General features: G+C 50.8%; 1 protein-coding gene and 1 pseudogene across 1 annotated transcript; one reads left to right on the top strand and one right to left on the bottom strand.

The window, feature by feature from the left end:
• The first annotated feature begins 439 nt into the window (after positions 1 to 439).
• Positions 440 to 4,945, top strand: LOC124664408 (annotated as a pseudogene).
• Positions 4,946 to 5,648: 703 nt separating this feature from the next.
• On the bottom strand, positions 5,649 to 12,410 carry LOC124668093 (receptor-like protein 4). Its single transcript, XM_047205291.1, has 9 exons — positions 12,329 to 12,410; positions 11,142 to 12,242; positions 10,882 to 11,026; positions 10,381 to 10,452; positions 7,534 to 7,602; positions 7,311 to 7,379; positions 7,159 to 7,236; positions 6,630 to 6,838; positions 5,649 to 6,181 (listed from the first exon to the last, which is right to left on the bottom strand). The coding sequence occupies exons 1-9, from the start codon at positions 12,408 to 12,410 to the stop codon at positions 6,060 to 6,062; spliced, it is 1,947 nt and encodes a 648-aa protein (XP_047061247.1). The 3' UTR covers positions 5,649 to 6,059.
• Positions 12,411 to 13,139: the final 729 nt, after the last annotated feature.

The raw sequence follows: 13,139 nt of genomic DNA, 5'->3' as shown, positions 1-13,139 counted from the left end.
GCGCTGGATGCAGCCCGCTGCCATTAGTCATGCCCCTATAGCTTTTTCCCTACTAGTGCATGGGTGACGAATTTGAGATCCCACCGTGGTTGTTGATGCATAATCTCTGACGATTTTTGCTCTTTCCGTGGTGCATCTAAAAATTTTTTTTCTTGTTTTTGACGCTGTCTAGCACCACGGAATAGGGAAAACGTCGCGCATTGTGGTCCGGGATGTGGTGCATGATGAATTCTCGGGTGCGCTGGCAAAGTCAACACAAAACCGCACCCCTGCGGACTGTAGGGCCTATATGGCAGTTTCTCTAGCGCTATTTTTTTTTTATCGCACCCTCTCGTTCACGTTCTCCGATCGAGCCGTTTATACTGCTGGCTCATGGGTCCCGCATGTCATCCTCTCTAAATAAATGTTTTCTTTTTTGGATTTTTCTAACCCCTAATTTATGCTGCTCTTCTTGGCATCCTCTTGCTGGCGGCGACCGTGGCATCGTGCCACCCTGATGACCTCCACGCCCTGCGGGAGTTTGCCGGCAACCTTAGAGGAGGTGGTGTCCTCCTCCTCGCTGCTTGATCTGGCGCCTTGTGTTGTGGCTAGGATGGTGTGGGCTGCGGCCGCAGCCGCGTCACGATGTTGTGGCTCCCCAGTCGTGGCCTCGTGGGCCCCATCATAGGAGCATCCTTGGCCGGCCTCACGCAGCTCAAGTCGCTTAAGGGCATCTCCAGCGGCACGATGCATTTCGGACGCCCAAATTATCCGTTGGCGTCCGTTTGCGTCGCCTGGCGGACGCCAAAATGACCACGAGGGGCGAAATGTCCGTTTGCGTTGGGGGCTACCTCCAACGGTCCGACGCATTTTGGACATGCAAGTGTTTTTTTGGTGCTACTTCTTTTCATTTTTGTTGAATGGTTAAGTTTAAATGCGAAAAAGTAGTACTCAATGATGTCATGTTGCTCCAATCGAATAGATTATAGCCTAAACAATTAACCGGATACTTCAATCGAATAGATTCAAACATATTTAACATACAAAGAAAAACAAATTTAAAAACATATAAACTAAACATAATTTTTGGCCTTCTTGTTAGAAGGCCCTGCCTCGTCGTCGAAACTCTTGCGTCTCTTGCTTGTCACCTCCTCGTCGGAACTGGAAGACGACGCACCCGTCGAGGAGTTGAAACTGGAAGAAATGGCGTCTTCGTCGTCGTCGTTGGTGAACGGACGACGATGCGCCGCCCGCGCCAGCGCCCTTGCCCGGGCCCTGGACTTCTTCCTTGCCGCCGCCTTGTCGTCCGCCGCCTCCTGCGCCTCCAACCGGGCGAACTTGGTTTCGGAGTCCTGGCCCTCCTCCTCGTCCTCGGCATCGCTGGCAGCGCCGCCTCCGTCCTCCTCCTGGCCTTCGCTGCCATTGTCGCATCCGTCCTCCTCCTCCTCACTCGGCGTGGAGGCAGGATCGCTGGGCATGGAGCCCGGATTGCTTGGCGTCGCAGGGGATTCCCACCAATGCAGAAATCCGAGCGACTTGCCCTCGCTCTTCGAGTCGGGCGGCAGCGTGTAGTCGCTCATGGCGTGCCGGTGTTGGAGAAGAAGAACAAGAGGAAGAAGAAGGAGGCGGTTGAACTTGAATTACCATAGACGCGGGGGTTATAATGTGCGGGGATTAACGGCGGCGCGTATAACGAAGAGGCCGGCGGTTGCTCTTCCGCGGCGGTTCGGCGCTCCATTGCGGCGGTTCATCGGCACGGTTGCCACACCGGCGCGCGTTGTGAATTCGAGGCCGATCGAACCTGGGTCGCTGCCATGAGGGCCCGTGGGGAAGCGAGCGGACGCTAGACGCGACCGCGGAGCGTCCGCGGAGATGCAAACCTGGCGCATATTTGGGCCGGTCACTTTGCGTCACCCCGCTGGAGCAGGCCCACACGCATTTCCGGTCACGGCGGACGAAAACGGTTGCTGAGCGTCTGTTTGCGTCGCGCCGCTGGAGATGCCCTAACCTTGCCAACAACGTATTGTTCGGCACCATCCCGTCATGGATTAGTGAAATTGGCCACCTTTGCCACTTAGATCTCTCACATACTTGTTGCACGAGAACTCTGGAACCGGTACGTCTCTTGAGGCGATAAGGAGGCGATTCATTTTTCCGGCAGCCTCCCATCAGCGCCGCTGGCCTGCCCCAATTCTATGTCCTTCGGGTCATGGAGACGGGGTGGATCTCGGTCCGCGTCAACGGGAGGGCTTCGTTTTTTGGTTTTAGGGTCAAGGTTTGGTGTGGCGGCGCTCAGGTGGTGGTGGCGGCGTCTTCTCCAATGAAGTATCCCCGTCTTCAACCCCATCTCGACGGCAACGTCGAGAAGCTTGTGGGAGTGGTGTGGTTCTCGAGGACATCTTCTGGCTGGGGATCTCCGGATCTCCGGATCTCCATGGAGCTTCATCGGCGGTTATTCTTTCTTCTTTGTCTCCGGGGCGGATGTGGTCTTATTTACCCGTTCGGCGACTTCCCGTCCGCAACCAACAACGTTAGGCCGACTCAGAGAGGAGCGGCAGCAGCGGCGTGCCGTTGACACTTGGAGGTTGAAGACGAAGGGCATCTCAAGAATATCGTTGTAACTTTCATTTTTGTTGGGGTGCTTTGTACTGTTCGATGTTTCTCTTAATCACACAAAAAAAAGATCTCTCACATACTTCATGGATTGGCGAGGTACCCAAGAGTTTTCACATATTGCTCAAAGGGCTCACCACCATTGGTCGTTCACTGGGTAAGCCTTTCACTAACATGCCATTAGAGCATCTCCAGTCGAGTCCCCCAAAGCGTCCCCCAAAGGGATGTGGGGCGCGCCAGACCAAAAAACCGTTCCAGCCGCGTCCCCCAAAGCCCATTTTTGTCCGGTGCCCCGAGCCCGTCCCCGTCCCACAGGAGACGCTCCGGGCACGCCGGACACAACGAAAAGCGAGGCGGGGACTGGCGGGGCCGACCCGTCAGCGGCACAGTTAATTTTAACCTAACCGTCGCCTACCTCGCGTTATTCGCGCGCAGTGACAAACGGCGGCATCTTTGCCTTAATGGCGACGGAGGGGCAGGCGAGACGTCTCGTCGGTGCTGCGCAGCCTCCACGCGTCGCCGGCGTTCGCACGCCACCGCCCGTTCCCAAGCTTTTTTCCCGCCTCTTCTCGCCTGTTCCCGCGCTTTCTTCCCGACGTCGGCGTCTATAAAAGGTCTCCCGGCTCAATGGTAGCCACCACACCCCACCGGCAACAAACACAGCCCTCGTCGCTCCACCGCCGTCTCCTCCACCATCAGTGGCAATGGCGAACTGCCCGGCGCTGGCCACTTCCCTCCACCGTCGTCTCCTCCACTTGCAGTCCCGGAAACGCAGGTCAACACCGACCCCGCGGCCCGGGAAGAGCGGTGGCGTGCACACCGTCAGCAGCGGCGGGAGGCAATGGAGCAGCAGGCCCGCCAGCCAGCGGGAGGCGGCGCGAGCGGCGGATCTAGCCGTGTTCGCGCCCATGGCCCCGCTGGCCGGCGAGGCCGCGGCGGCGGCAGCGTGGCACGAGCAGCAATGCGACACCGTTTGCGGCGTCCCGACGCCTCGACGGGACAAGAGGCGCGACGGTGCCGTGCACGGGAGGAGATGGAGCAGCGGTGGGTTGACGAGCGTCGGCGCCAGCGCGTTGAGCGGGATGCGCTGTACCGAGAACGGCGGGAGTCGATCGAGCGCCAGTGGCGGGAGTCGATCGAGCGCCAGCAGCAGCTGGCGGCGGAGGAGCGTCGGCAGCGGGAGGCGGCGCTGGCGGCGATCTGGGGGAGGCGGGCAGACCAGTTGGCGGCGGAGTCCGACGTGTTGGCGGCGGCGATGATGGAGGCGCCAACAGATCTGGAGGACGATGCGCCAATGGAGGAGGAGGAGGCCGAGGCGGAGGAGACCGAGGTGGAGGACGACGACGACGACGACGAGTTCGAGTGGTCCGACGACGACGGGCCGCACCCGGACGAGACGGCCGATCAGCAACGCGCGCTCGTCGAGTCCTTCGAGTCGGAGAAGAAGCTCCAGGACGACGCCCGTGCCTGCGAAGAGGCGCAGATTCTACGCGCTGTCGAGCTCTCCCTCCAGGCGGCGCAGCAGGGGAGGGCGGAGGAGGACGCGCGGCGGGAACGGAGCCGTCAGGCCACCGCCAAACGCAAGGAGAAGAGGCGTGCGCAGGAGGAGCTGCGGCGTAGGGGAGGCGACGACGGGGCGGGGCCGTCGAACGCACCACCGGGTGGTCAGTAGGCTAGGTTTAGATGAAAGCTAGCCGTTTTCATTCAAACTTTGTAATATATAATCAAAATTGAATGAAACCCCTTATTTTCGTGCACCAATATTCATTTGGGGCGGCGTTTGGGGGACGCGGCTCGGGAGCGACGTCCCCCAAACGTGGCACGAACAAAACACGTCTCCCAAACGCTCAATCCGGCGCGGTTTGGGAGACGCTTTGGGGGACGCGGCTGGAGATGCTCTTACATGTGAAGTGTAACCAAGGAGCACTCGACGAAGAACAAAATACAATAACTGGGAGCAACAATACTGTTAGATCTAGGAGCAACAATGTTGTTTCTGGGAACGATAACACTATCATATCCGGGAACAACAACGTTGTGTCTGGGAGCCACAACACTGTCGAATTTGGGGGTGACATACCATGTCGTATGTGGGAACCACATGTCGTAACTGACAACAGAAACGCCGTATCCAGGGACCACAACACTGTATCTGGAACCCAAAATACCGTATCCGGGAACCACCAGATCGTATCTGGGCGCCACAATTCCGTATCCGGGAACCACAATACCGTATCTGGGAGCAACAATTTCGTATATGGGAACAGCAATATTGTATCTGGGAGCAACCATGTTGTATATGGGAACCACAAAATCGTGACAGGAAGTTAACAATTTGTCACTAGATTGTTCTCATGAATCTTCTCGGTTCAGTCTAGCTCACAATCACTTGGTGGGGCCAATCGGGTTATGTAACTTCATGTAAGCATCATTTTCGTACTTTCAATAAAACGTCCCTAAAGATATCTTACATATATACTCCGGGAATACTAATACGGGATTGCAGCTGGTGTAGACCAAGCGTGTTTGCTTATCTACAAATTTTCATCGTGGATGTCTAAATGTGGTGATTATTTTGTGTCTGCTATTCTCTGCGATGTGTGATGATTTATTATCCCGATTGAGCTGTGGTTCACATGGTGGATTATAACTGATTAATGCCAGCTAGCTATACACTTCTCCGGTGCAAGTGTCAATGTTACATGCACCAATGTCGAATTACTGGATGAAGGAGATGGATCAAAACAGCAGAGATGGGTACAATAAATATGTACCGTCCATCTGAATTGATCTAATGGACCAGATCCATCAATACGGGTATAGTGCAACTGTTACAATATTTATTCGGCCAAGAGTATAAGGAAGGCATCCATACCTCGCCCATCGACATGCTGCTGAGCTGCATATACTAAACGGAAGCTCAAGTTCCATTTATTTTTACAGCATCCTGCAACACCTAAGTTTCATTCAGTGTAAACTCAGATTAACAGACATTGCTAACACAACACCTAATATTATTTGGTCAGTGACGCCATGTCAGGTTTTACACCACAAAATTACGGTCATCCCATCACACAGGCTTAACAGTTCACGCCCCATAATACATCAGCTGAAAATCTGTCCTGCTTTTGGTCACCTTTACATCATGATTCGTTCAGTGGACCTGTGCCTAGGCTAAAACTAACAAAATGATCCAGGAGCAAAGCCCCGAGAGAAGAAGCAAGGCCTCGTAATACTGCTACAACCACCACCACCACCTCACATTACAATACACTACTGATGCGGTACACATGACATATGTTACACTGAAGCTGCTGGTGACTGAAGCCACAGGGGGGGCATCATGGCAATGATGCTGGCAAAATCAATCCGCAGCATGCTGTCCCTGCTTCAAGCCTGCAGCCGTCACGACTCATGAGTGTCCCCTCCATAAATACAACAGTCGGTCCATTTCCAACGTGCGTCACTTAGCGGGTACTCCTATCGCCGTTCGTATACAAACCATCTGTGCTGTGCGCCTCCATCTCCGCGAGCATGACAGACTTTGCCCGCTGGTACCTGTTCCGTTTTGCTGAGATTGCCGATATTGCTGCACACGTGAATTGAACAAGTTAAATGCCTTGCCTTCACACAAGTCCCGGATGTATATTAGCAAAGATAGTCAATTGGATTACAAGCTCAGAAAACTAGTTCTGGAATTATGCCGCTCGATTGTGTTGACTAGTTCAGGAATAACCAGTTGACTGAGACACTACAGTAGTGACTTGTGTTTACTAGTTCAGAAATAACCAAGGCCACATAGTTTGAATAACTGAGACATTATAGCTGGGAAGATACATCGGTTAGATGAAAAGAGGAATTTATGCCTAACACTTTTTTGAACCTTGAAAATTGTGACATAAATCTAAATTTTAGAACTAGCTAGGAAGATAAATTTGTTAGCATGATATAACATCACACTGATGGCCGTTTCAGTAACTTAATCATATATGAAGCTGAGTGAATATGAAGGGAAAAGAGTTAAATGAAATACTTACAAGTCAAATCTTGAGGAAACTCAAAATCGTAGTCATAAGGTCCCCGCCTTATACACACTATGTAGACCACTATAAGTATGACAAGCAGAAGAAGTCCAAAGGAGGCTCCTAGTGCAATTTTGCCGGTTTTGTTCAAGCCTCCTTTCTCCCAGAACAATGCGCATGCAGGTAGAGTAGGCACTCCACACAGGCCTTTGTTACCTGAGAGACTGTCAACAGAATGCATGCTTATAAACCCCAAGACAATCTATCCAGTATGTAAACAGATGATTCTTAATCTATCTGCTTGCCCTTTGCGTATCTAAATTTCCTTGTTGGTTGCCAGTATTATACAATGAGAGCATGTAATTTAACTAATACAATGTACCAAACAACAGCTTCATCTATTGAGTTGCATCTTGCATGCACCCAGTTCACCTTATAGGCTTGCACACCTAAATTTGTTCTACCTGACGAGGAATGATGACGAATGTACTCTGACCTAAATCAAGTGAAGTTTTGTGTGATGAAAATAGTTAAGATATCTTACTCTATCACGCCCCCATGCACGCCAACTGAATAAAGTATTTCTGGAACTTGCCCATCAAGTTGATTGCTGTTTAGTAAACTGCAGAAGAGGTAGTATCTAGTAAGTCACTATTGCTGAACAAAGTGGACACAAATGTCAAACTATGTGCTTACACAGTCTGTAATTTGGATGAGCCTATGGTGCCAGGAATACTCCCGGTAAACTGGTTCGAGGACAGATCCCTAAGAAACAAACAGATCAACTGCTCAAAATGACTGCAAATTATTAGGGAACAAAGTCTTGCAGAAGCATTACAACTACATGAAACGAAAAACACAAGAAAGTAGAAGCTTTAGACTTAAACTTTGCACATGGTATAAAAACTATTGTACTCACAGTGTTGCAAGTGAAGGTTGGCCTAAACCCGGAGGTAAGCTTCCAGTCAAGGAATTAGAGCTCATGTTCCTGGCCAGGCAGAAGGTAACATTTATTTACATTAAAAAGGAGAGATCAGGAACTGCATAACCCACATTTTTACAGCTTCGAATCAAGTGTTCATAGAATTTATGAGCACATATAAATATGGAAAGGAAAACAGTATGAATTTGATATGACACCGTAAATCTAGGACAAGGTCAATTTAGAAGGTTCAGGAGATAATGGCATGATGCAACTAATATCATCCATAGTGTAACATTCTACAGTCATTTCAGAGATGAATCTACATCATTTCAAAGCAAATGACGAATAAATGATACAAATAAAAAATACTATATCTGAGGAACGTCTGCTGACGACAACATGATAGATACAAGGAACAACTTTCCCAGAACTCCTATTTTATAGAGCTCTCCTACTAGGAGGAGATACCCAACTTGCCATAATGATTCTGTAGGAAACAACTACTCCGTCTCAACTTTGTCTAAATTTGCATTGATCTACACGCTAAAACACGTCTAGATACATGCATATACAACTTCAAGCATCCCGTTTAGTCATTTGGTGTTCATGAATCAAAGTTTAAGCTAAGAAATAAGACCTCATTTGCTACACGAGTCAAATCAGCAAAGTGCAATTTATGAGAGAAGCTGGTGTTCAGAGCTCACATCCCGTAAGAAGGTTCTAGAACGTTGGAGACCAACACAAGTGTTAAGCGTCTAAGCGATATAAGGGCCCAACTTGTCTGTCTCTGCATTGGCGTTACTAAAATCTAGTAGACTGTTTAGTTAGTCTTGGCATGGATGAATTACACACTGTTGGCATGCTGTAGTCAGTGAGATGTTCTCATGACCACACGCAATTAACCCAGGTTTTTTATTAGAAAGTTGGTGAAGTCTCACACAAAGGAAAGCAACACCCTGGGATTATCAGCTGACAGATATAGTCCTGAAGGAAAGACTACTACCTTCAACCCCTCTTTGGAAAAAGAAAAATGACTGCAAGGACCACAGATCCTCAATCAGTGAAAACAGTTCAAGACATGTTAAACCTAATGCTGTAGATGACTAGACTAATCGGAATGGCAACATGGATGCCTTTAAGAGATCCATTTTTTGTCACACAACCTCGTACGCGAAGCTCCTGAACTCGATGAACTAGCCCATGTTTTGTTGAACCATTGTAGGCCTACTGTGACCTGTGGGTGACACGTGCGGTTGGAAAAGCCATTCAGCTCATTCCAGATGCATGTTATCATGCCTGTACAGGTCAGGGCTTGGTATTCATAGTGCTGTACCACTCCTTCACATACTTCCATTACATATCCATGTGCACTTGTGGTCCTAATTTGACTTTAATACCTACCAATCATATATTTTCACATTAAAGTTTCAAATGCTGTTTATTTCCAAGCGACACCTGTACAGCAATCTCCATTCGTTGATTCATATTATTTAACAGCAATACGAGTTAGAAAAGACTATCTTTGAGGTACAAAACTACTGTCACTACCTAGTACCTACTACAACTGGGTTTGTGTGCCATGCATGGAGAATTTGACCAGAACTTCCCAAATTTAATCTCACCAATTAGACGAAAACATGGCAGTAAAAAACATTATTTCCCGTGCCTTCTAATATATAGAGCTCTCATATCCTGCTTCTTGGCAATAAGCAAACTAAGGGAAACAACACAACTCCCCATAATGGTTCTAGAGGAAAGCAACAGAAACTATATACAAGTTGGAGCATCATTTTTGGTCATTTGGTTTTCAATTGTTCATATATCAAAAGTTCAGGTTAAGAAATAATACTCCTACTGATATTCAGTATGCATTTCATGAGAGCATCTGATGTTGCAGTTCAAATTCCCTACTGATATTCCAGAATGTTCATGGCAGAAGCTAGTGTTAAGCGACCTACCTAAGGAGTCGGTTTGTCCACATTAGTATTCAGAAAACCTTGTAGGCTCGTTAATTCGGGGCATGGATGAAATACAGATGTATTGGAGTTGCTTTTTAATCAACACGGAGATAACCTAGTTTCTAGCTAGAATGTCTAGAGATCCAACAGATTCATTTTTTGTGAACATCCTACAGGAAGTTACTTTTTCTAACATAAAGATGGTGAGGGAGAGCCCTACCTGAAGGCTCTATTTTATTAAACCAACATGTACATACAAAACAGGCCTAGAAAAATCTGGCAAGGCTGGAAATAGTTAGCCCACTTTTTATATGAAAGATTGGCCTTCTGTAGGGGTGGTTGACTGGTGGGGTTGGGAATGCTACTTTGCTGATTCCAGATGCATGCTATCATACCTGTCCAGGTCAAGGATTGCGATTCATAGTGCTCTGCCACTCCTTGACATACTTCCATTACATACCCATGTGCAGTTAGTCCTATTTTGACTTTCGGGCATTCCAATAATATGTTTCAGATTGAAGTTTTGAGATTTCATTTACAGTATTTCCAGATGACACGCTAAACTGTTTTTCTCTCTCGCTTTGGATTTGCACTGCTTCTTGCTTTAGTTTGTAGAAAGAAAATAATCAAGGTAAGTTACTTATTTATGTCTCAGATACCATAACAAAGGTCAACCAGGTTTTTTTTTTGAAACACCAGATACAAGGTCAACCAGTTGTCTATAATACTAGAAGATTATAAATTTCAAAGTAACCGTTCATGTGCTCCCATAAAGTTAACGCAAGCATGAAACTAATAGAACCACTGATATACGAAAACTCTAAATACCAAAGTTGACCTGGATCAAGTTGAAATCAACTTAAGTGTGTGCAATGATACTTACAAGCTTACCAAGTCTGTAAGATGACTTATTTCATCAGCGATGAAACCTTTCAGACCTTGACTTCCAAGATCCCTGCCAAGTGGAATTAATTAAAGTACGAATTAATGACAGCAACCATTTCAACTTTTCACAAGCATAGTTCCACTGTGAAGTTTCATGCGAGTCCACATAATGACACTGCCACATACGAATTATTATCATGTAGGACAATACACTTTTTAACTACTAGCACTAAAATTAGAACAATACAAGGACCAGTGGCTCAAAGTAAAACCACAATGAAGACAAAAACTTGTGAACGTAATTCAAATTTTGCAGTCCAGTTTTCCGGGGCAAATCAGATCGGTTGAGTAGCAGAGCAGCAATCACTGAGGTGCATAGGTTTGCTGCTAGCTCTATGTGACTGCTACCAACATCTCTCCTTGTCAGCAAAGAAGTAAAATGTCGCAATCAAAGAGAGAATGGCTAAGAATAGCATTGGGATATCGAAAGAGCACTCACAGCTGAGTGATGACAAGGCCCTTGTCACCGTGATGGCAAGTGACTCCCTCCCACGCATCCCACGTCCTCGGCGCGCAAGGATCCCCATTCCACCCCATCCTTGCTGGAATTTTCAGCGAATCCTTCAGCGCCTTCATCGCAGCCGCTGCACAGAACAAGCGTGACAAGCTCAGCGAACGTATATGCTGGTTTCTGTTGATGGAAACTAGAGGACTTGACCCCTCTTCCTCTTGTGTTGAGAAAAACAATTACAGTGCTACCTTGGTTGGGCACGGTCCTGGTCTCGAGCGGCACCATGGCGTAGTTCTCGAGCCCGCACAGGATGGGCCGCCCCACGACCGGCACGAGCCTGACGCTCAAGGTGCTGCTGGTGAGGTTCTCGACGACATGCGTCCACTTGAAGGCGGTGAAGCCCCCGACCTGCTTGAAAATATCGATCCTGGTGACGTTCCTGCCCGCGAGCATTACGTCGAACACCCTCTGCCCGGCTCTGCCGACGGCGGCATCGACCTCCGCGAAGTGCAGCCAGAGCATGTAGGAGAGCCTGGTGTCGACGGGCATGAGGTACTCGATCTCGGCGCTGGAGGCGTCCCCGCCCGTGGTGACGGCCGACGCGTACATCTTGGCGGGGAAGTAGTTGGGCGGCTGCTCGGCGCCGAAGATCTTGCGGCCGCCGGCGGTGACGGCGTCGTAGGCGAGGTCGTTGTTGCGGAAGTCGGTGCCCGCCTGCCAGACGCGCGAGAAGGCGTCGCGGTCGTCGGTGAAGCCCGGCCCGAAGAGGCCGTTGCCGCAGGTGAGGCGGCCGTAGTTGACGAGCACGACCCCGGCGCCCGTGGCCGCCCCGTCGTAGGCCAGCGGGTGGACCGGCGCCACCTCGATGGAGCCGACGGCGGGCGCGTCGGTGGAGAGGGAGTAGAAGCAGATGTCCGTGGTGTCGGTGGTGTTGGGGGTGGCGGAGGTGGGGGAGGAGTGGGAGGGGAAGATGAGGTCGGAGTAGGCCCCGTACCGCGCGGCGGTCTCCGGCCAGGGGGAGCGGAAGGAGAGGACCAGCGTGGCGGCGGCGGACACGTCGAAGGACGGCGAGCGCAGCTTGGAGTCGTAGTTGTCGTAGACGGAGAAGACGCGCAGGTAGTAGCGGCCCGGCGGGAGCGGCAGGGAGTAGCAGGAGGACTTGCCGGCGGAGGAGGGCGGGAAGAAGCGGAGCGTCCGCTCCTGCGGGCTCGGGAAGCGGTGCGGCTCGGCCACCATCCCCGCCGCGCCGCCGGGGGAGAAGTAGCGGTCGGCCAGCCATGGCCGGCCGAAGCTCGAGGTGAAGTCCGCCGCGCCGCCGCAGTCGATGTTGTAGCTGTGGTTCGCCTGCGCTGCACGCGCGGTGGGGCGTGGGGAGTGAGCGTCAGCGTGTGGACAAAGGTGTGAACTTGCGAGCTGAATTTGAGCGCGAGCTTACCGCCGGAGAGGAACGGGTCGTCGGAGCCGCGCGCGGCGATGGCGGCGGCGAGGAGCGTGAGGAGGAGGAGGAGGAGCTGCATTGCCGCTCCGGTTGACGGAGGGGCGGCGCGCCTCGCCGGAGAATTTGGGAGGGGTTGGACGAAGCTGGCCAGCTTGGGAGTGGTGGAGACGTGGTGGTGGGAAGGGAGCAGAGGAAGACGACGTGCTGCTGGATCTGGCCGCGCTGGAGGATCGGACGGCTGCCAGGCGCCCTACGCGCCGCGTGGTGGCTGTGGCGCCGTCGGATCGACGGTAAGCGGTGGTAATAAAGCGCGAGGAGAAGTTTTTGCGAACCGGCGGGGCCGCTCGCTGCCTCTCTTAATTTTACTGACGCGCTACGCTAAGCTTTTGCTTTAAATTTTTGGCACCTCACATCACGTGAGAAAGCGGTGAAAAACTTGCCACTTTCACCGGGAATCTACTTACCGTGTGAGTCACGGGCGGAACGGGACGGAAGTACTGTAGGGGAATCCCCACATGTAGACAAAACTTAGAGCATCCCCACTCGTTGGCGCTCCCCACGTCCAAATCCGGCGAAATTTTCGTCCGGATTGGAGGAAGATTTGGCGTGGGAGGAGTAGTTTCCCAGTCGTGTGCTCCCTGGCGGCGTTTCTCGGGGAAAAAGAGGATGGCTCGGGGAATCCGGACGAAAGAGGAGACACGTGGGCGTGGGCGGTTGGTTTAGCTTCATCCGGAGTCCTCGGGAGACCCCGACAAACCGAGGATGGCATGGGGAGTCCGGACGAAAATAGGCTCAAATCCGGACCAAA

The sequence above is a fragment of the Lolium rigidum genome, chromosome 6 (genome assembly GCF_022539505.1).
Source record: "Lolium rigidum isolate FL_2022 chromosome 6, APGP_CSIRO_Lrig_0.1, whole genome shotgun sequence".
NCBI lineage: Eukaryota > Viridiplantae > Streptophyta > Magnoliopsida > Poales > Poaceae > Lolium > Lolium rigidum.
This window is presented reverse-complemented; position numbering and strand designations above follow the sequence as displayed.